The 24,521-nt window shown below is 44.6% G+C and overlaps 1 protein-coding gene across 9 annotated transcripts in view; it reads right to left on the bottom strand.

Annotated features, from left to right (window-relative positions):
- The window catches only part of Abcc9 (ATP binding cassette subfamily C member 9), a 123,990-nt gene extending 111,491 nt beyond the window's left edge, over positions 1–12,499 (bottom strand). For 2 of the 9 annotated variants that reach the window (XM_039107122.2, XM_039107123.2), the window contains exons 1-5: positions 11,708–12,096; positions 11,502–11,609; positions 5,553–5,713; positions 1,951–2,092; positions 205–326 (exon numbers count right to left, since the gene is read on the bottom strand). In XM_039107122.2, coding sequence (XP_038963050.1) covers positions 205–326; positions 1,951–2,092; positions 5,553–5,694 — 406 coding nt within the window. In that variant the 5' untranslated portion in view covers positions 5,695–5,713; positions 11,502–11,609; positions 11,708–12,096. Of the gene's footprint in view, positions 1–204; positions 327–1,950; positions 2,093–5,552; positions 5,714–11,501; positions 11,610–11,707; positions 12,098–12,184; positions 12,219–12,320 lie in introns of those variants that run through there. The other 7 variants (XM_039107124.2, XM_039107117.2, XM_063285618.1 and 4 more) reach the window with 5 other exon arrangements.
- Positions 12,500–24,521: the final 12,022 nt, after the last annotated feature.

Raw genomic sequence — 24,521 nt, forward strand, 5'->3', positions numbered from 1 at the left:
TTTATCGGAGGGATCATGGAATGGTCGCAGCTTAGGGTACCTTAACGTATATCCACCCCCACACTCTGGGAGACTCCTGAGAATTAGGTTTTTTCCAGGCTTCTCACTCTCGGCCTTCCTCAGTACATTTTTATTTATTGTGTGGAAAAGAAACTGAACGATTCTTTGAGGGAGGATGGTCAGAAAACCTACGAGAATACTTACCTAAAAGTAATTTAGGGAAGTTTGATGTTTCAATGTTGTGGTAATACACAATGGATGTGGTGGTGGCGACAAATCCCATCACAGCCGGCATGAAAAGGTGGAGATGCCTGGACGCCCGTTGCCTAGAGAGAGCAGAACGGTGTTGGTGTCTGAAGCACGTTGTTCTAGAGAGTTCATCATTCTGTTCGCAACCTTCGCCTGAGAACTTACTCAGCGATGTTTAAAGCCAGACTGCAATAATAGCTGCTTAGAGATGTGTGAGCAAAGATATCAGACCAACTGTGCTGAAAGCGTTTATCCTAGCGAAAACCACGATTACACACGATGAAGCATTATCCTCAAGTGCTTACAGAAGTGAACGTACACCAAACGTTCTACGTGTGTCGATATATAAATCGATATACAAATTATGCATCAAGGCAGACCTGCTGAAGTAACTTAATGATCAAATTAAGTAAATGCTTAAAGAACAGGGGAAAGGACGTATTTAAGGGAGTGTGACACAGAAAAGCTGCAGCTGTCCTCGAAGCACCTCGCTATGTCATGTACTAACTCACTCAGTGTATATACACACTACTGTATGTAGATCAAGTCTGCCTCCGACAGAGATCCGCCTGCCTCTGCTTCCCCAGTGCTGGGATTAAAGGCATGTGCCACCATACAGGGTTCCACATGAATCTTTCAATAAATATGACCTAAGCACATGACCAATATTTTCCTATTACCTGAGTTTATTCTCCTATTATGTGAGATAAAAATAGACTATATTTGCATTTATAAGTAAAACTCATTTATTTGACTTCCTAATATAAACTTCTTTTGTACGAAGGACAAAATTCCATTAGAAATATGACTTCACGGGAATACTGATACTAAATTTGTCTCATCCTTTACTTGAGTTTCTTTGTCTTAATGGGTCTCTGGCCCCCTAAATGCCTTCCTCTCTATGTCTATTTCTTTACAAAATAAAGGAGGGTCTCTGAGAACTGGTGACTATGTTAAAGCATAAACGATAGCTCTTAGAGCTGTAGTCAGTTAACATCAAGAGAGACACATGCATATAAAGATATTTAGTATAAATATGCATTCTATATACCTGTTTTTAAAGATAAAGTGCTCATTAAACTGGGTCAAAGGACAGAACTCTCTGGATAAGGGAACAAGGATACATGAAAGCACCTGACAGAGCACAAGACACAGAGATCTAAAACTATCTGTCAGAGAAATTATGTAGCAAGACAACAGGGACGGAGAAGCCCAGAGAGACCATGGAGAACGTTCCACAGGGAAAGGGTTTGTGTGCACGTGTGAGGACCTGGCCCAACTTCTCAGAACCTGTGTAAATCAGCAAGCAGGGTAGCAGACATCTGCATCCCCACTGCCCCAGGGTTCATAAGGAGCAGTGCGAACCAGAGACAGCTCAGGGTCCAGCTGGCCTGGCAGAAGCAAAAGCAAGGGACTCGCATATCAATAAGGCAGACATGAGGACAAACACTACAGGCTTTCCTCTGACCTTCACATGCACACCCCACACACACACATGAGCACACACACGTCATACAGACTTGTACAAAACAAAAGCAAACCCCTCGTGGTTATCCTGTATGGTGAGTGACAGTGACTGCTGCTAATAAGTCACGATCTGATCCCTTCCCCGAAATTAAGTCTGGTCATGTGCTCTTGGCTACTATCTGTCTAGGGGCCTGAGGTCCCATGGTAAGACACTGGATGAGTCGAGTCACTTACGAGTCTGAAACAATGCCTTCTGCTATCTCGCAGACATGCACGAACAGGAGTGCAAACGTCAGAATCCATCTCAGGTTGTGTCCAGGAAAATGAAGCCATGTGTTGTGATGAATTTGCACTTTTGAGCTTTGGCTCCCCCATCCTGAGAGACAAGTGATTAACATGAAGGCCGGTATAAACACAGGTATAATTCACACTGTTGCATGTTGTGAGCTTTGGGGAACATCCTGAACCCCAGTGCCTCACACCGATGGAAACGCTGGTCTATTTTCATTATGTTAAAAATGACTGTTTACGGGGCTGGGGATTTAGCTCAGTGGTAGAGCGCTTACCTAGGAAGCGCAAAGCCCTGGGTTCAGTCCCCAGCTCCGGAAAAAAAAAGAACCAAAAAAAAAAAAAAAATGACTGTTTACATTTGGTTTACAGCACCATGGGCATGCACACATTAACTCATGTGATATCATTCAGATTTGATTCTCTGCCTCTGAGAATAACGTGATCTTAACGGATGCTCTGACACCTTTGATTAGCCAGACAGGACGAATGAATAATGATAATATCAAAAGGAAACCAGCATCTATAATCTTTTAAAACATGAGACCTGCAGGGGACTAACGGAAAAGACATATTTGGTGGTAAAAAAAATGGGACATATTCGAGTCAATTGTGAATCACATTCATATCTTTGTGTACACATGTGTTCATGTATGCGTTCACATGTATGTGTGAGTACATGTGTGTCGTGATGTGCATATAGAAACCCTCACTTTCCACCTCATGTAAGACAAGGGTTCTTATTGGTCACTGCTGACCTGTGAGCTCCTGGGGATTTTCCTTGTCTCCCTCTTACGTCACCACAGGAGTGGTGAGGTCATACATGTGCACATCTTCCTTTCTGTGGGTTCCGGAAATTCAGGCTCAGGTCCTCATGCTTGCGCAGTAAGGCCTGGTGCACTGAGCTGCCTCCCTAGACCTGACTCATATGTGCATCATGTGAGAAAATGATCCCCTCTGGCTGGGTCAGCACTGTTCAACAAACATACCACGCTTTTCTCAAAGAAAGCAGACACTGGCCTGTAGAGATGGCTCAGCAGTTAAAAGTGCATACTGATGTCACAGAGGGCCAGTGTTCTGTTCCCAGCCCTCCAGACAGGCAGCTCACAACTGCCTGTAACTCTAGCTCCAGCTGACCTTCTGACTACCTTGGGCATCACATACACATGGGTGTGTGTGCATACAGGCACAACTTAAAGTAAACCAAAATAAAAATGTTTAGTTATGCATACACGGCTTGGGAAGGATTGAGGACACTACCAGCTCATGCTAAGTGCACAACAGAAGAAAAAAATGGTAATTACTTCTTGGTCAAATTTTAAGGTTTTCCTCCCCAAACTGTAGGTGGAGGGAGTACCATCACATCACTTAGGTATACTACAAGGGAACCCCACCTTTGTTTTTTGCCCTCCTGTTTCTTTTTCAGTTTTGAATACAGAAATATACGATGTACTTCAAAAACAAAGCAGGATTTGTACCATGAATACTGCAAGAGAGGAGCTCTGTTTAGAAAAGGGAACCCCAGCAGCACCCCAGTAAGAAACCCAACTGGAGGCTTAATGCTTCCAGAGGCTCCTAACTCAGAACTAGAAAGTAAGCTTTGCTACCACGTTCTGTGGCCTATGCTCTTTCACCTCTCACAGGAAAGCTCTGTGAGTCTCCTGTGACGTCACGATTTCCCTAGGATGATACTGATCTAGGTAAGAAGTCAATGTCGTAGACAAACATTCCATCGTGTTCCACGGCCAGGGTCCACTCTAGTCTTTCTATTCTTGTATCCTTGTGTCCAGCCTCTGTGGTTGCATTAAGTGGGGAGGAGTTAGAGGCTAAGGGTCTGTCGCAATGTGAATTATTAGCTCTATACCTGTTACAGTTACCACTACATTAAAAACTGGCATTTCTCCTCTCTGGCCCTACACTATTCAGTCCCTAAACATGTATTGAACGTAAAGAGCAAGGTGCCGAGAGTGATCCTGGCCTCCTTGTATACTTCGTAACAGACACTCTTCGATCACTGCGGGAATGTGGACCTGTGGTACCTATGTAGGTTGAGTTCTCTGATGCTACAATAAACACTGCACCCAAAGCCACTCGGGGAGGAAAGCCTTTAGTTCATCTTATACTTTGTGCTCCTCCATCAAGGGAAGCCGAGACAGGAGCTCGAGGTAGAAGCTTGAAGCAGAAGCCTTGGTGGAATGTCACTTACTGGCTCAGGTCCCTAACCTGCTCACCTTCCTCCACGTACAGCACAGGACAACCTGTGCAGGGATGGCCCACTATGACGGATTCTAACCTGAAATGGTTAGCCAAACAAGCCTATCTCTCTTGCTTTTGTCAAGGTACTTCACCTTACAGCAATCTTCGTCGTTGTATACATGGAAATATTGTTAATGTTTAACAAGTTGACAGGTCTAGTTTTTGTCCAGATGTGGTGTGATGCCTGTTACCCCCCACAACCTAGGAGACTCAGGCAAGAGGACTGCAAGATCATCAGGGCATAGTGGGCCACATCACCAGGGCATAGTGGGCCACATCATCAGGGCATAGTGGGCCACATCACCAGGGCATAGTGGGCCACATCACCAGGGCAAGGTGGGCCACATCATCAGGGCATAGTGGGCCACATCATCAGGGCATAGTGGGCCACATCACCAGGGCATAGTGGGCCACATCACCAGGGCATAGTGGGCCACATCATCAGGGCATAGTGGGCTGCATCATCAGGCCATAGTGGGATACATATCAAGCTCCACATGCCTGAGTTGTGTAACAGAGCCTCACCTCCAGAAAAATAAAAACAAGAAATTAGTTAAATGATCCATTTCGGTCATTTGCGGGAAGTTTCACAAGTCATACATAATCGCCCTCAATAACTGGCTTGTGTGCATGTATAAATGGTATAAGTGGTTAAATGATGTATAGTTACACTCCTTTTCGTTTGTTTCCTGAGTCGGTAACACTGTGTAGCCCATGCCGGTCTAGAACTCATAGCAATCCTCCTGCCGTAGCCTTCTGCTTAGGTGATGGAACTCCAGATTCTAGCCAAGCATCCGGCTAACTTTCCAAATGGTTTTCACGAGAATTCTTACTACCTAAGACACAATCCACCTCTCTCCTTTCGGGGTGCAGACAGTCTGTCACTCTGCGGGTGAGTGCTCAGGGCCACTGGCTCTTGCTTTTGCAAATGGGCCGACAAGATGGAGTTGTGACAGCTCATCTGCTCCTGTGGCTGGGGGCAGGTGCTCTGTCTCACCCTGTTTCCATCCTGCCTCAGAGCAAACGCTCCCCATATGCTTTAGTTATGCCTCACAGAGCGCATGCAGCATGGATGGTATATACAGTCACTGACAGGCCTGGGGAATATTCTACGGCAAGTGTGTACCATTAAAACACACAGAACAGCATTGCCCTGTCCTCACAAACCCGCACATCAGCTTTCAGGGTGACCTCACCAGGAATGCAGCTCTCGCATAGCACTATGGAGAACCTCGGTACCCAGCAAGACAGAAGCATGAGGTGCTGTGTGCACAGGGCCCGTCATGACTCACCAATGAACAGGATCGGAAAGGTGATAAACAGCAGGAAGACGTGAGGGACCAGGTTGAGTGCGTCCACAAAGCAGGGGTTTTGGAGAACACCATGGTAGATGTTGTAGGAGGAGATGTTGTTACCACAGAAGGAAAGGCTCATTTCTTCTTAGTTGATTAGCCTAGAATAGAGAAGAATCCGACTTGGTATAAAACTTTCCTAATACGGTGACGTTAGCTAGGGGTTCACAGCTTAATTTTAATCCCCCTTACCTTTGTGGCTGAGAAAACAAAAGTCATGTCAAGTAACTTCAGGTTTTCCGTAACATTCCAGTAAAACATTTTCCATGGTTTAAGAAATAAAAAACGTGTGCGAAGCACTACCTCAGAGAAGCACGTACCTGACCCAGGTCGGGCAAAGAAGAAAAAGGGTCATGTGTGCAAGGAAAAGAAGAAAGGGAACAAAACTGGTAAATGAAACGCCAAAATGATACAAAATGAAATTGTCTTATTTTCCCACGCTCATTCACACACCCAGAAAGATTCCCTCGCCGTGCCCATCGGAGCAGAGATGACCGAAACATCTCTCTCTCCTGTGGCACGGAATAGTGTGAACAGAAGCTGCTTCTCCCTGAAGAATGATAGTGACAAGCAGTTAAGACACACTGAATTCAGCTCCTGACAAGTTCCTAAGGCCTCAGACATCTCTTGGGCTGTGTGCAATTCAACAGCTTCATTGTAGTCAGAGTAGCCGAGCTGTCAGCAAGCTAATTTTAGAAAAGTTCATCATCCACAAAGAAACTTAGTATCCTTTAATCTACCTCCCTCCATCTTTTCCTTCTCCCCCCTTAAGAAAGAAATACTTTATTTTCTCTTCTTTATTTTTTGTAGTGTGTGTGTGTGTGTGTGTGTGTGTGTGTGTGTGTGTGTGTGTGTGTGTGTGTGCACGTGCATCCTCCCCGCCCCCACCCCACCCCTCGCTCCAGCAGGCATATGGAGGCTAGAGGACAGCTTACAGGAGTCAGTTCTCTCCCTCCACCATCTGGATTACATGTTCACACTCAAGTCATCAGGTTTAGCAGTCACAGGCTCTACTTCTTGAGCCCTCTCAACAGACCTAATGAACTTTCTCAGCGTTACCTAAGCACTGAGGTGAAGACCGTTCCATGGTACAGACTCTATCACATTTATACATCTTTTCATCAGTGGATGTGCATTTGAACCCTCTGACTATTAGGAAAAAGCCACTAGACATGTTCCTAAAGTCTGCAGAAGCTGAGACAAAAGCTAGCTGCTGAGTTAGAGATCAGTGTCCCAGTGTAATGAAAGGTGAAGACGGGCAGGAAACATGGGACTTTGGGTCAGTCACTGTGAAGGCTTCAGTTGCTACCGTGTGTGTGTGTGTGTGTGTGTGTGTGTGTGTGTGTGTGTGAGAGAGAGAGAGAGAGAGAGAGAGAACCCCCGAATACTGTAGCTGCTACCCTGTGTGCATTGTGTGTTCGTTGTGTGTGAGCACAGACCTGCTCTGGTTTTGGTTTTGAGTAGATCTTCCTCTTTGCTATGCTGGAAAGACAGTAGAGCCTCGAGGCTCTGCTCCATCAAAGCAAGACCCTAGGACCCTGACTTGTCTTTCCGCCATCTAAAAACCTTTGTGTGGAACCTACTACTTAATTGGTGTCTGCTTAGTTCTCAATGCAGCCCATGTGCTATCAGAAGTCCTCAGAACAAGTCCATGAGGACGGTGATGTTTGGGGTATTTCACGGTGTACTGTGTTAAGCTTCAGATAAATTCATTCATTCGTCAACCAGTAGACAACTTGGGATCCACACCCACATGTGAGATTTATAATCCCTGCTTCCCACTCTGTCAGCTGACCACCCATTTTCCTAGATAACTGATCTTTAACTCTTCCTATTGAAAACAAATAGCGGTTTAAGAGTTTAACCTCACCAGACTTTCTTTTCCATATCTCTGTTGGATTCCGAGTTAATTAAAAGTTAATATTGCATCAATTAACAGTACCTGTCTTTCTTTCCATGGGTAATTAATTTAGTAATGGACATGACATTTCTCCTGAAAACAAGACAAATAATGTGGCACAGAGAAGAGTAGGTAAATTGTTGGAAAAAAGAAATTGCCCTTAGATGTTTAGAAGAATGCAGATCGATCCATGCTTATCACCCTGTACAAAGCTTAAGTCCAAGTGGATCAAGGACCTCCACATCAAAGCAGACACACTCAAACTAATAGAAGAAAAACTAGGGAAGCATCTGGAACACATGGGCACTGGAAAAAATTTCCTGAATAAACACCAATGGCTTATGCTCTAAGATCAAGAATTGACAAATGGGATCTCATAAAACTGCAAAGCTTCTGTAAGGCAAAGGACACTGTGGTTAGGACAAAACGGCAACCAACAGATTGGGAAAAGATCTTTACCAATCCTACAACAGATAGAGGCCTTATATCCAAAATATACAAAGAACTCAAGAAGTTAGACCACAGGGAAACAAATAACCCTATTAAAAAATGGGGCTCAGAGCTAAACAAAGAATTCACAGCTGAGGAATGCCGAATGGCTGAGAAACACCTAAAGAAATGTTCAACATCTTTAGTCATAAGGGAAATGCAAATCAAAACAACCCTGAGATTTCACCTCACACCAGTGAGAATGGCTAAGATCAAAAACTCAGGGGACAACAGATGCTGGCGAGGATGTGGAGAAAGAGGAACACTCCTCCATTGTTGGTGGGATTGCAAACTGGTACAACCATTCTGGAAATCAGTCTGGAGGATCCTCAGAAAATTGGACATTGAACTGCCTGAGGATCCAGCTATACCTCTCTTGGGCATATACCCAAAAGATGCCCCAACATATAAAAAAGACACGTGCTCCACTATGTTCATTGCAGCCTTATTTATAATAGCCAGAAGCTGGAAAGAACCCAGATGCCCTTCAACAGAGGAATGGATACAGAAAATGTGGTACATCTACACAATGGAATATTACTCAGCTATCAAAAACAACGAGTTTATGAAATTCGTAGGCAAATGGCTGGAACTGGAAAATATCATCCTGAGTGAGCTAACCCAAACACAGAAAGACATACATGGTATGCACTCATTGATAAGTGGCTATTAGCCCAAATGCTTGAATTACCCTAGATACCTAGAACAAATGAAACTCAAGATGGATGATCAAAATGTGAATGGTTCACTCCTTCTTTAAAAGGGGAACAAGAATACCCTTGGCAGGGAAGAGAGAGGCAAAGATTAAAACAGAGACTGAAGGAACACCCATTCAGAGTCTGCCCCACATGTGGCCCATGCATATACAGCCATCCAATTAGACAAGATGGATGAAGCAAAGAAGTGCAGACCGACAGGAGCCGGATGTAGATCGCTCCTGAGAGACACAGCCAGAATACAGCAAATACAGAGGCGAAGGCCAGCAGCAAACCACTGAACTGAGAATAGGACCCCCGTTGAAGGAATCAGAGAAAGAACTGGAAGAGCTTGAAGGGGCTCGAGACCCCATATGTACAACAATGCCAAGCAACCAGAGCTTCCAGGGACTAAGCCACTACCTAAAGACTATACATGGACTGACCCTGGACTCTGACCTCATAGGTAGCAATGAATATCCTAGTAAGAGCACCAGTGGAAGGAGAAGCCCTGGGTCCTGCTAAGACTGAACCCCCAGTGAACTAGACTGTTGGGGGGAGGGGGACAATGGGGGGAGGGTGGGGAGGGGAACACCGATAAGAAAGGGGAGGGGGGAGGGGGATGTTTGCCCGGAAACTGGGAAAGGGAATAACACTCGAAATGTATATAAGAAATACTCAAGTTAATAAAAAAAAAAAGTCATTACATTATAATATAAGTAACTGGTTGCAAAGCTTGTGTGACTGTAGCCCAAACATTTGTGTACAGTCCCTTACACATATTATAGTTGATAAACCCATTTTGATAAGTCACTGATAGAGTTTCAACTTGAGATCTTTTTTAATATATATATATATATAGTAAAAAGCCCAAGATTTGACCATATATTTGATATAAAAATCATATTTTTTAAAATAAACTCAAGATTTGACCATAGATTCGGTAAATCATTATCACTATATAAAACTGATATGGGAGGGTAAAAAATGAAATTTTTTAAGTTACAGCAAAACTTGTATGTTCTTATGTGTACATCAGTAGATATATTTTGACAAAGGTAGAAAATCAATCAGAAAATAGCAGCTAGCAATGAGATTTTTTAAGACTATTCCCTTGTTCAGTGAAAAGATAAAATGAAACGTTGTCATTTACTTGATTGTCTGTCTGTCTATCTGTTTCTGCAGCGCAGGAGACCAAACCCAAGGCATCGAACATGCTGGCCAATGCTCTACCACTGAACAACGCATTCCATCCCCAGCCCAGTGATGACAGGTCACAAAAGCATCTAGATTCTGTTCCCTCTGCTGTGGCCTCCGAGCCCTGCCCTGGCTCCCACTCTCTCTGCTCCTTATACAGATGTCGATGTTTCCTTTGGACATCTCTTCTACTCCCCCCCCCCTTGACCTTTAGATTCCTTTTTCTAAAGCCACTGTCCAGGAAGAAGGTTGTAATAGCCAGCTACATCACCAACCAGAAGGAGGGAAAGAGGAAATTTACTGCAGATGGTATGTTAGCTGTTGTAGCTATAAGAGATATTGAACCAAGATGATGATGATGATGGTGGTGGTGATGATGATGATAATGAGATGTGTGTGTGTGTGTGTGTGTGTGTGTGTGTGTGTGTGTGTGTGTGTGCACCTATACATGTTGTTCGAGGATTTGAATCCAGATCCTCATAATGTCAGACATTCACCCTACAAACCAAACTATACCCCAGCCTTCTAATAAACCCTGAAATTTTCAAATAGCATCTGTGGTGCAGGCTGCTGTGAGCTTTGAGGAAGGCGATACACTGTTGATCTTGAGGGCCAAACTGTCACCTGGCATCCATTGCCAGTGACCTTCCCCTGTATCTGACTAGGCTCAGTTCATGCACAGAAGCCACAACAAGGAGGAAAGGGAGTAGGGAAAGCTGAACACTTTCTCCCTATGTCCATAATCCTCCAAAACAGTCAAGTATATACAACAGTCGTTAGGGATGAGGAACTGGAAGGAACCAACTCTAAAACAGATCAGCAGTGAAATGTTGTCTGTGGGGTGGCCTGCAGAACAGAATACAAAGGAGAAAGGAGTTCTCCGTGCCTCCTGGTATTTATAAGACACAGTATCAGTTCAGAACTCTAGTAACTCATCTATCAACTCTTTTGATACTTCTACCGAAGAAAACACTAAAATATAATAATGTATCAAGAACTAATTGCAAGTTACTTTTACCAGCCTCCAGCTTCCAACTTAGACTCTGAGTAGCTGAGAAGCAGCCACCTCCCTGGTCCCCCAGCAGAAGCTGTCAATTGTGACCCATTGACAGTGCCAGCCAAGCTTTCCTCCTTGCATGTGGAACAGCTCACCCCTGAGTTTCTCAGCACTTAGCCATCCCTTAAAGCACCTAAGGCAGTTGTTAGCCACAACACTCGCAGGATGTCAAGTGTCACCCACCAAAGCAAATGCTGCAACCATGTCACTGAATTTGCTCAGTTGGAGACCTCACGAAATAAGTAGATGTGTCTGGCTATCTAGCTAGCTGTCTGGCATGTTCTGTGCAGATCCAAGTAGGAAATTTCCTAGCAAAGATGATCACTGACTTGATTATCTAGTCGTTTATTAAATTTACTAGATTATCCAGGCAGTTAGCCCTCAGGGGCTATGACGTTCTGTGACACAGGAAAAGCAATGTGCTGGGACCCCTCCACAAATAAGATCGTTTTTGGACACTGCAATCAACACGGAGCAATCAATCAACAAATAAATTAAATAAATAAATAAATAAATAAATAAATAAATAAATAAATAAATAAATAAATTACCTTGACTTTGGCTCAGGAACTTAGTCCCCCTACTGGTGCACTTGATCTACCTTCCAACCGCCTGCGCACAGTCTGAAGATGTAAATTTCAAACAAGTTCACAGAACTCCTACAGAGCAGAGTAACAAATGTCAGTAGACAGGAAGCTGCTGCATGAATTGTGAAGGGAATGGCTAAGAAAGTCTCTCTGTATTAAATCAGTGGCACCTTTCCCTGTTTCCAGTAGGTTTAGACTCCAGCCGGCAGGATTGTGTAAGTCCGACTGGAAACCTGATCCCCACGCTCTCCTCTCCAGCAAGTCCCCCAATCCTAGAAATAGAGAATGCCTTTACTGAGGAAAAAAAACAAATCAAAATCAACAGCTTACAGTCACTGACTCCTCAAAGCGGTTGAGGATCTCTCTGGAGCAAGCCGAGGAGCTCACACACTCCATGGGATGACAAGTTTTCCTCCCGGGTCAGCAGACAGCGGCGAGTGGATTATTTTTAGGGTGGTGGGAGGCCAGCTGCTGCCTCCTATCGCGTTTCTCCACTGCGCTGCGCTGAGCTGCGGGCCGGGCCAGGGCGGACACTGCCGCGCCCAGGCAGGAAACTGCAGGAGCCCGGGACGCGTCGCCTGAGGCGGGAGACCCTCCCCATCCAGGACCCTCTTCACCCCGACCCCCCTCACCCGGATCATCCCCACCTGAGACCCTCCATCTCTCCCGCCATCCCCACGCAGGATCACCCTCCCCCAGACGCTCCTCCACCCCTCCCCACCCCTCCGGAGCTGCTCAGCTATGGCTATGGGTAAGCACAGCGAAGATGTGCCAAACTCACACCGTATGTGGCTCTACAAGATAGCGGAACTTGTACAAACTGACTCCCGGACCCTAGAGAGGAGGGTTATCAGATAGGAAAACACGCAGAGTGCCAGCTCCGCAGGCAGCCTTTGCTTTAGCCACCAAGAAATAGATTTAGAAGTGCCATCCGTTCCCCCAGCTTTGCCCCCAGCGGGACTGAGAACTGAAGGCTTGGCTCACTCTAGGCAGAACAACCCCCCACCAGGCTAAGTAAGCAAGTGTGTCTCACTTTGATGGTCAGGAGCAGGGCAGACTCCTCCAGTGACCCGGGAAATTTGCCTGCTGCTCCAGACTGACAGACCAATAGCACTTGTCTGAGCACCCCAAACTTTGAATTTGATTCCGAGTTTCGACACCAACAGTACGTTTGTTTGTTTGTTTGTTTCATTGTTTTCAGAAAGTATAGATATAATTAACTCTTGAAATAACCTGCTTAAAACAAGATCTATTGAAGGCAGGGTGTGGCAGTGTTCTTAAATGACAGCATTTGGGAGAAAGATACAGGGAGTTTAAAGCAAGAAACAGATATATAACGGGTTAGAAGCCAGCTACACACACACACACACACACACACACACACACACAAAAACACACTCATGCACGCATGGTTTTGATATAGATATGTCATGTATGTGACATTCCACAATACCTTCCCATCAGGCAGGAAGGGATGAATCTTAAATTTTTAAAATTAATTTTAATGTTTTTTTAAAGGGGCTGAAGGTTTGACACCCTGGCTTGAACTCAAACTCGCAGTAATCCTCCTGGCTCAGCTTCTAGATTGTTGCGATTACAGATGCGAGCCATGATCACACTGGGTAATTTTTGGCCCCAGTAACTCTTGAATAAACTCTCGAGATTCCCAAGGGCTGGTTTTGAGTCCTTTGCAGTAATCAGTGTTTGTAGCAACTGTCCTTATCTGATAAAGGATCGTCAGCCCGGCAGGCTGGTGCCTTTGGAGTTCCTCATGCTGTCCCTAAAGGCACTGGCCGCTCAGCTGAACTCAGCACCCCATGGCCTCCTGGCCTCCAGAAGTTGGTGTTCAGAAGCTGACCCCAGCACAGCATGCCCCAGAGGAGATGAGAATGAAGTCATTTTCTTGGAAGGTCCTTACAGCCTTGGCCAGCTTCCAGGGCCAAAACGTACCACTACCAGGGACCTACAAGGCCAGAGAGAGGTGGCACCTAGAAGGGTCCTGGGACTGGTCTTACAGCCTCAGAATGGCATGTAACTGCATAGCAAGCTTTGGGGGACAAGAAAAGAGAGCGTGTGTGGTTCGAGAACAGGGAAACTCAGAACCGTGTTCAGAATGTGGAAATACCAAGTCAGGCAGAGAATTGGGAACTAGGAGACAGATAGTTTGAATGGAAATACACAAAAGGAAATTGTGCTTTGGAGTTTTAAAATGTATTACTATTATTGAGACTGGAGTCATGGCTCAGTGACTAAGAGTGCTTGATGCGCTTGTACTGAACCCCAATCCCAGAACCTATGAGGGGGTTCACAAGTGTCTGTGACTCCATTTCCGGGAGATCTGATGCCGTTTTTGACTCTGAAGCTACCAGGTGCACACACTACACCACATACACATGCTCGGGCAAACATTTAGAAAAATAAAAATGAATCTTTAAAAGAAATTATCACTAAAATATCTCCTGTTAAGGTCATATACTGTAATTAAACAGGTTCACTGTAGAAATATTGGAAGATGTGAGCAAGTAAGACAAACCAAGGCTACCACCTACAAGACTAAGCAAAACATGTGTCAGACCATAAGAAATAAAAGCAAAGTGCTGTGTGGATGAAAGAAGGGCATGGAAAGGAAGCCTGCCAGGCTTTGAGGCAGGCCAGGAACCAAGCACATAGAGGCTGATGGGCAAGGCGTTCAAACAAGCCTGGGATATACCAAAGATTACCGACTGATAGATAGGTTGGTAGGTAGGTAGGTAGGTAGATATAGATAGATAGATAGATAGATAGATAGATAGATAGATAGATAGATAGATGATATAGATAAATGAGGTAGAAATAATGATTGATAGATTAGATAGATAGGTGGTACATGATAGAAATAAATAAGATATAGATAGATGATTGATAGATTAGAAAGATAGATGAGAGATAGTAGATAGATTAGGTAGATAGGTGATAGATTTGATAAATAGGTGATAGGTAGATAGACGATAGATAGGATGGACAGATGAGAGATAGATAGGATCTATCTATATCTCATTTATTTCTATCATCTATCACCTATCTATCTAATCTATCAATCATTATTTCTATCTCATGATGATAATGATTGATAGATTGATAGATTAGATAGATAGGTGATAGATAGGTAGGTAGATAGGATATAGGTGCTAGATGAGTGGATGGATATAGATGATAGACATTATAGATAGTTGATAAATGATGAATGGATAGATGAATATATATATACATATATATATGATAGGACAGATGGATGGATAGATAGATAATAGAGGGATGGATGGATGGATGAATAAATGGATGGTTGAATGGATAGACAGACAGACAGACAGACAGGATGAAGAGGACAAGAGCAAGCAATACTAGCTGGACTTCTGGTTATCACTTCTGCTCACTGTCTCAATGACTGGACAATTCTACCAGCTCCTTGTTTTTGTCCTTCGGGGGAGCACGTCCCAGTTCATGTGTTACAGACTTATGTTCAGGCATCAGACTCTCCCCTGGAGTAAGCATTAGCGAGCGTGCTACTCTCACACTGTTTTTGCTATCCATGTTTTGATTGCTGGTAACACCACATAATTTGCCTTTTACAGTAAGTTTTTTTCCAGTGACACTTAGAACTGATCATAGAAATAAGTTAAATTGTGCTATGATGTTTCATTCTGTGACTTAAACACACCTTGCGATATTAAGCTTTCAATTCTGAATTGTCCATAGTATCTTTTCCTAAATATAATTTTAATTAATTCTAGTAGGTAATTTATTTAAGATACACCCGCTGGGGCGATATAGGGTGGCACACCGCTCCATTTCCAGCACTCAGGAGGCAGAGGTAAGTTAGAGGCCAGCCTGGCCATTCCTGGAGCTGTAGAGCTATATAGTGAGATACCGTCTTCTGTCTAAAAAAAAAAGCATCCTCTATATAATGAAATAATAATTAAATTATTATAGGATTGATACAGGATCGAAAATGTTAGGCTATGGAAATTAATACCAAACTGCAGAAATGTGTTCTATAGCAAAATAAACACCCAATATTTTCATTAATAATAATAATAATAATAATAATAATAATAATAAAAAGGAACTCACATTTTTCAGATCCTGTAGTACAGGCTGACCTGGAACTCCCTATGTGGCCAAGCATGACTTTGAATTTCCTGAGTGAAGGAATTGTGCTGGCATAGCTAACTTAGGCAATGCCGGGTTAGAACCCAGGGCTTTGTGCACTTCAGGCATGCATTTCTCTCACCAAACCAAGGCCCAGTCCCCTACACACTTCTAAAGAACGCTACCCTCAATTTGCTATCATTCTCCCCATTGCAATGTAGTCCAGGGCCTTACTTAATAAACACCGGCCGCCTTGGACACTTGTTATGAGTGTTTTTATTTCATTCTGGGATTGATTTTTGCCTTGTGCATTTGGGAAGCAAAGAGGAAGAGAGAGAGGGGGGCCAGGGGCCAGATGACACATTTGTACATTCCTGGGCTCTTGTGGGTCGCTCACACCATCACTCCTACTTAAAGTGCCTCTCAAAGCTTGTTTCAGTTCAATAGTCCAAGCAAGTTCTACTGCTTGCCACGCAGAACCCCTAGCCCCATCACCTCACTACGCTTAGTTTTGTTCAGTCAAATGTCTGGACCATTTATTTGATCCTGCTGCTTTTCCCTCTCTGAAATACATCCTATTTCCATGTGTCACACAACCATGCTTGGAGCACTCTGTCACCCACACTACAAAGCTGAATGGTTGTTCCAACTCTGTTCCTGTCATTACACTCGTTGCCCCTCCTTCCCGGTGACATCAGCCCCAGTGGCCACCGTTCCTCCTCATCTCCCTCTTAGTGTTAAGATTGACCAGGTTTCACAAAGAGAAACCAAAGACCCTACTCTGTCACCTCGGTCTGCTGGCTGCCACTAAGAGGAGCAGCTGCCCTGGACACTCCATGGTCCCTGGGCACAGACATTCTAGTGGAGGAAAAGGGTAGAGTTGAAGATACTGTTAAAGAGCTATTGGAAAAAACACCCTCTGTAGACATGATCCCCAAAGAATTCTGAACCAGGTAAATCACTTTGAAAGTAAAGACCTTGGTTCTGAACCAGAGCCATAGTCAGTTGCATGAGTCAAGAACCTGACATCCTCCCAAGAAGACAGGTGTGGGGAGGACAGATGATGGGAGCACTGAAGTCCCATCTCTGCATCGTGGCGCAGCTGACAAGCCTGCAAATCCGGCCTCACATCGATGCACAGAAAATGGAACGTGTGAAAGGTCCTGTTGAGGATGTGAATCAGACAAACGGCTTCGGAAATGGCAGAAGAAGACCTAAGGTCAATGGCAAACTACTGCTGTTCCTGGAAGAGCAGGTCACAGAGACCGTTAGGGGGTTTGGCCGATCCCCGGCCTTTAAGAAGCTAGATAAGCACTGAAGGCTATGTTGGCTTTGTCACGAAGTCACAGCTTTCATTCACTGCAAATATGAGCCACTTAAAGAAGATCTCACTTCCTTCTTTAATGAGTCATGTGGGAAACAGGGGCCATAGCCAGAAAGGGTCTGGCTGGCTGCAGGAATCCACAGGATGCCACAGGGATTTTCTCTCTCTCTTCCGTGTGTGTGTGTGTGTGTGTGTGTGTGTGAGAGAGAGAGAGAGAGAGAGTTGTGTGTGTATGTGTGTGAGAGAGACAAAGAGACAGAGAGAGAGAGTGTGTGTGTGTATTGTGTGTGTGAGAGTGTGTGTGTGTATAAGAGAGACAGAGACAGAGAGACAGAGAGAGTGTGTGTGTTTGTGTGTGTATGAGAGACAGAGACTGAGAGACAGAGATAGATGATAGATAGATAGATAGATGATAGATGATAGATGACAGATAGATGATAGATAGGTAGGTAGATAGATAGATAGATAGATAGATAGATAGATAGATAGATAGATAGATAGATGATAGATAGATGATAGATAGACAGCATAGCCCAGACAGTCCTTGATCTTGCCACCCTCCTGCCTTTGTCTCTCACGTAGATAGGATTAACCCTGTGTGCCACCACACCTGGAAAGCATTTGTTTTCTAGAACAGAATATTCAGGCTATTGTCAGTTTGTTCTTTCCTCAAATAGTTATCAAGTGTTAACCACACTCCTTAGCCCTAGTCTCTACAGTCTCACTTCTAAGAAATAAAAAGACTTGGACACTTCTTGGGTTGTAGTGGGATTGTAAGGGTGAAGCCCAGAGTCCCTGAGGCTGGGGTATGACACAGAGCCTCAGAGTGCTGGCTCCTCTGTCAGAGGACTGGAGCTCAGTTCCCAGCACCCTGCGAGGGGGCTCACAGACACCTGCACTTCCAGTTCCAGCATCCGATGCCTTTTTCTCACCTTTATACACAGAGTGAGGAGAGGCCAGCAAGCTGCTTGGAGATGGTGAGTCCCTTTTCTTTAAGAGAGTGGCCGTCAGCCATGCAGCAGCAGAAGGCCACACATCTGAGAGTGAATGGACAGTGCAAACAGGACTTGGTGAGGTTTAAAAGAATGATACAAAGTTGGGAAGGTAGGAGATGGGGAGAATCTTGGAAGAATAGGGTAAACATGATCAAAACACAATATAAAATATTCTCAAAGAATTAAATCAAAATAAGGGGAGGGAACTTCAATGTCAAAGTGCCTCACAGGACTTAAATCCCAACTGTGGTGGTGGGGCTGAGAGGTCCGAATAAGGAAGGGACAGAGTGAAGAAAAGTCAAAGGTGATTCATAAATACCCACCCTCAGGAGAGACACATGGCACATTGGCCACAGCTAGGCACACCCCTTCTAGAAGTCATGATCTCATCGTCCAGCTGTGTGTCTGAGCACACAGAGTAACAGCAAACAGGTGTCGGCAGCACCCGGGAAATTTACCTGGGTGCTGCGATGATAGAGTCCGTGTGCCTACTCAATGGTGAATTGATTGATGGCTCAGACTCCAAAGAAACTGAGGCTCTCGTGAAGGAATAGTTAAATAATAAATAAATACGTGTTTGAATGTTGAGAAAGGGACTGGGGAGATGGTTCCCAGGTTAAGAGCACCGGCTGCTCTTCCAGAGGACCTGAGTTCAGTTCCCAGCACACACATTAGACAGCTCACAACTGTCTGTAACTCCAGTACCAGGATCCACACACCTACACCCTCCCGCACACTAATAATAATAATAATAATAATAATAATAATAATAATAATAATAATAATAAATATTTCAAAAGTGTCATAGGATGGTTTCATGAGACGTGAAATTATCTGACATGAGGATTGACTACTAAAGGATAGTCCATCCATTTTGATGGAGGACCAATTCTCTTGCATACACTTACTTACCTGTGCAAGCAGTTGGGGGAGGGGCAGCTCTACAAAAACATCTCTAGAATGCCATCAAAATAGAAGTCTGACTCAGGCCGGCAGATACCAGATCTCAAAGTGAAGTAGAATACTATGAGGGCTTGGGCTTTGTAAAAACAAGGTATACAGATCCACTTGGATAACTCTTTAAGTCCTGTAGCCTCTGAACTGGGGAAAGTTCCTTTAACTGTATGCCCTGAGAAGGGGATTTAGATTACAAGATGATCACGTGAGGCCAGTGCATGGAAACTGCAGCTTGGAGGACAAAGGTCATAATTACTGAATCATCCTTGATAAGGCTGAAGGATGAGGGGCTAAGTTAAGAGGTGAAGTTGGAAATACTCCGTAAGTTCACTCCACCGCAGGGGTAGCTGGGCTGTGGCTCTCAAGTCTCCCACCCACCCCGATAGTAAGGAAGCCAGTTTGTGGGTGCCTGCTACCCTTGGACTTGATTGTCTCAGCACGCCATGACTCCCTCCCCACAGTCTGCCTCACTGATGATGTACACTGTAGAATCTAAACAGCTAAACAGTGCTTCAGCCTTGAGAATCTTTTCACACACCGTCAGCATATGATCAAGTCCTTGGCAGATGGCACTCCGCCACAGAATTGTAAGACATTGCTTTGTTTGCTCTTTGTGTGTGATACATACTTACTAGGGGAAAACAATACTTTCGTCAACACAAGAATTGTGACAGTGTTTCAACCAGGTCCTCTTTGTCCCACGTTAGCTTCCGTTTACTATCCAGTTTAGACCTCATGGTTTTAAACTTGGCCAGGAAATTTTTTAAAAAGTCTAAAACAGCTAAGTTCTCATAGAACATTTTCCATAATGCTCCTCCCTACCCCCCTCCTCAGTTGTTTTGTTTCTTTGGGGAAATGCCAAGGAAAATATTTAGAGTGATTATTTTAAAGGACAAAGAGGAAGTCCTATAAAGCCAAGTTTCTTTTTTTTAAAGAATAGCTAACAGCACAATGGATATACTCCATGTCTGAAATTAGCCTGTTAGCTTTAGAGATCGGTTGTGCCTCCTCACTCAGAAATAAAAGCAGCAGCTGAGGTAAAACGTAGTCAACCAGCATGAAGATGCACAAAACTTTATTTTTTTTTAATTTATTAGCTGTTTATCCTTTCGGTTCCCTTTATAGTCGACTATGTCCACTGTTAGGTGATGAAACGTACAAAGACCCCTTTAAATGCTGGCTCTGCTCTGCGCATGCTCTTTCCGTTCAATTCAAGAGACTAGTTATGGGTCTGTCCGGGAGATTTACCCGGGTGCTTGCGATGGTAGCGTCCATGTTTCTCACCAATGGTAAATTGATTAGTGGCTTAGACTCCAAGGAAACTGAGGCTCTTGTGAAGGAATAGCTAGGTTTTACAGTGACCATTCAGGGCAGAGGTAGAGTTCAAGCTCAGACCAGTCCGAATCTAACACTGGATCTCCTTTTCTCTTTCCTTTCCCGTTCCTCTTTTTTAAACTTTCCTTTCTTCTCTCTCTCTCTCTCTCTCTCTCTCTCTCTCTCTCTCTCTCTCTCTCTCTCTCTCTCTCTCCTTCCTTCCTTTCTTCTTTCTTTCTTTCTCTCTTTGTTTACATCTCAAACGCTGCTCTCCCTCCCCCACCCCCACCCCCACCCCCCGCGCTGCTTCACCCCTCACAGAGTCCCTCCCTCATCCCCCTCCCCCTTCTCTGAGAAGGTGTCCACACCCATCAAGTCTCTGCAGGATTAGGCACATCCTTTCCCACTGAGGCCATGCAAGGCAGCCCTCTTGAGGAATGGATTCCACAGTCGGGATTAGGGACAGTCCCTGCTCAAGTCGTTTGGACACCCACAAGGAGACTATGCTGGATATGTGCTGGGGCCTCGCTCCAGCCCGTGTAAGCTCTTTGCTCTTTGGTTGGTGGCTCAGTCTCTGAGAGCTCCCAGGAGTCCATGTTAGTCGGCTCTGTTGGTCTTCCTGTGGAGTTCCTTCAGGGCCTCCGGTCCTTCCCCAGCTCTTCCATAAGAGTCCAAGGTTTGACTGTGGATGTCTGCATTTGTTTCAGTCAGCCTCTGGGTAGAGCCTCTCAGAGGACAGTTATGCTAGGCTCCTGTCTGCAAGCATCACAGGGGACCATTAATAGTGTAGGGATTGGTGCTTGCCCATGGAATGGGTCCCAAGTCGGGCCAGCCGAAGGTTGGCTATTCCTTCAGTCTCTGCCCCATCTTTGCCATGGTACAGACTTGACTATCATCATAAGAACTAACAAAGGCTGTGGGCTCCAACACGGGAAGAACTGAATCACCTGGGGTCAGAGCGCTTTCCTTCCTGGGGACAGAGAACACAGGTGGCGAGACACACAGAGTACCTTTTCTTGTAGAGTATTGAAAGGAAGGAAGAAGGCATATCAGGTTTGGCAGTTCGGGCTTGCACAGCAGGGAGCTCTATCACAAAACTGTCCAATGCTAAACCATTTGTCCGTCACCTTACAGCACTGGTCTGCTTAGTTTCGGGCTCATAGGACACACAGAGAAGAGCTGGACTTCTGCTGAGTATGTCCTAGGGCATCTTACTACAGGACACTACAATACCTCACTCCCCTTATGAGGTGGGAAGCTGTTTGGAAGGGAGATCCTAGCAGCTCAGTTCAGCATCCTCAGGAGACACAGAGTGTCACCAGGCTTGGATGATTCATGAAGAGAAAGCAGAAAGTGAGTCAACTTCTGACCTTACATAGGCCCCTACACTTTCAGAGCTCAACAATCTGGTTTAAAACAAGGTTACAAAAGAACTGTTTTAGATGAAAGGAAATCTGTGGTCATTTCAGCCCATTTGTGCGGCTGAGAGCAGATTACCACAGGATAGGTAATTGATACAGGAGTGAAATTGATTTCTCACAGTATTAGGCTGGAGAATCCAAAGTAAAGCATGTGCACCTTGCAAGCTTGGGTGAAGGCCTTCCTGCTGCTCTTCAGTGTGGTAGAGAGCGCCATGCGGTGAAAGGAATCAAGCATCCTAGCCTAGGTTTGTCTTTCCTTTGCTTGTAAAGCCACAATCACATTGGATTGGGCCCCACTATTATAGCCTCACGTAACCTTAATTACCTCCCTAGAATCTCTCCTCAGCTTAAGTTACTACTCTTTGAATACCTCATATTGAGAAGTGCATTTCAATATGAATTTTGGTGGGGGACACTCAAACTACTTATTTCTCAAGAAAATATGACCCCCGGAAGTGCTTCTCAAGTAAATTCTTAATGGGTGTCACACATGATAACATTCTATGGTGGCTGGAGTGAGAAATGTCTCGCAAGGGCTCATGTATTTGAACACCTTGTCCCCAGTTAATGGCACTCTTTGGGGAGGTCATGAAACTTGCAAGGCATGATGAACCTTGCTGAGAACGTATATCTTCTCTGTTTCCTGTTATGTGGATAAGTATGAGATCGCTCAGCTTCCTGATCCGACCACCTTCCCCACCAATAGCAACACCAAGCCATCTAGGGAAGTAAGGTGAAATAAACTCGTCCTGAAATGGCTTTGCTCATGGTATTTTTCCAAGCAATAGAAAGGTGACTGATGAGAACCACAGAATAACCCGTCAGTGTTCTCATCCCCTGATCCTCATCAAGATAAGATGCCCAAGTGTCCCAACGTTCAAAATGGCAGCTATGGTCCCATTGACACATGATCACTATGGCTACCTAGCAGCCTAAGACTAAAGGCTCTGGTCTCTACTCAGACATTCTGATATATGTTACAGAACACTGGGATCAGAACCTAAGGCCATGCCATAGTTGAAAAGTGCTCTGCCCTTGAGTTATGCCCCTAGCCCTTTTCTTATTTTAGCTAGTTTGCTAGTCAGTTAGTTAATTAGTTAAGTTAGTTGGTTAGTTAGTTGACATTAAAGTGCTCAGATTGCCCTTGTACTTACTCTGATGCTCAGACAGACCTTGAATTTTCACTCCTCCTGCCTCAGCCTCCCAGGTATCTGGGATTACATCCAGATACCAAAAGGCACTGAATGTAGGATTTCATAATTCATGTTGCCAAGCCTATGTTGTCAATATTAACATACAGTCTCTATCCCTTTGTCTCTATTACTGCCATTTCCAAGAGGACCCAGTGAGTTGGAAAGGTTGTTATTTACCATGTATGTGCTCATGTTAGTGTGCAAGCACACATAAATGTGCAAATGTACATTCCTGTGTGTCGGAGGCCAGGCCGGAAATCAACCTTGAATGTCCTTCAGGAGCCCGTGGCTCTGTTTATGTGTTCAGGGGTGTAATTTTGCTCTCCTTTCTGTTTTGGGGAGAAGGGCCTTTCTCTAACCCTGAAGCTTCCCAGTTAGACTAGGCCAGGTAGCCAGAGAACCAGAGGTATCCTCCTGTCTCCAGCCCCCTTGCTCAAAGTTTGCAAGTGTGTGCCACACACCCAGCTTCTTCAAGTGGATTCCGTGCTTCTGTGCTAAGCGCTTTACTGACTGAGCCATCTCTCCAGACTTCTTCTGCACTGCCAAGTTAGGAAGACTCAGCAATCAAGAGTAATATCAATGCCCTTGAAGTGATCTATTTGGTTTTCCTATGCCCAACACTAAGAACAACCTAGGATGTCTATATCTGGTCCAGCCATTTGCATTCTAAGAAAGTCAGAGTCCGTGCTGGGGTGCTGGCTCTCAGTTAAGAACACTTACCGCTCTTCCAGAGAACTTCGTTCTGTTCCTGGCACCCACACTGGGCGGCTCACAACCATCTGTAACTCTAGCTACAGGGAACCAGATGCTGTCTTCTGGCCTTAAAGAGCACTGCATACAAGTGGCATCCTTACACAGAGACACGTCAACAAGACACTTCTCCTACTGGTTCCTCTTCATCCTACTAAAACAGAATGGGTCTGTCAGCCATGGAGAAACGCACTCACTCCAGCTTCTGCTGAGAGCAGTGGAGGCTTCTTCCTGTTTATCCTTCTTGAGGACATCAACTTTCCTCCACTTCAGTTCCTGGAACGCTTTCATCCCTCCACGCCCCCCACACCCTCCCTCCAGCTTTTCTTCGTCACTGAGTTGGACGCTATTTAATGTTCACTCCGAACTGCCAGGATCTAAACCGAGACGAGGAGGACAAACATCTTCTGGTTTTAACTTGAAAGCCCTTATCTGCGAGAAGAAAAATAAAGAGATGGGAGATGCCAAATGGAAGAATTATCTAAGCAGGAAAGCAAATCTGTGTAAGAGGGCTCCCATGATCCTCCAAACTTGCCTAAAAACTTCTTAATTTTTGTTGTTGCTGTTTGTGTGTGTGTGTGTGTGTGTGTGTGTGTGTGTGTGTTTTATTCTTTTTTCTTTTCTTTTATTGGATATTTTCTTTATTTATATTTCAAATGTTGTTATTTTTTGTGTGTATGCGAATGACATTTAACAATCTTGGGTAACAGTGAGTGACTGATTATAGAAGAAATACAAAACAAAACATAGAACTGTAAGATTGTCAACTGCCACTTAAATGCCAGGCCAAGCAGAGAAGAAGGTCTCATGAAATTCAGGATTTTACTGAGGAAATACCACGAGGACTTCCTTGCTTCCCGTCATTACAGAGCTGAGTGTCACCCAAACACTTGGCTAAGCAA

This window comes from Rattus norvegicus, chromosome 4 (genome assembly GCF_036323735.1).
Source record: "Rattus norvegicus strain BN/NHsdMcwi chromosome 4, GRCr8, whole genome shotgun sequence".
Classification (NCBI taxonomy): domain Eukaryota; kingdom Metazoa; phylum Chordata; class Mammalia; order Rodentia; family Muridae; genus Rattus; species Rattus norvegicus.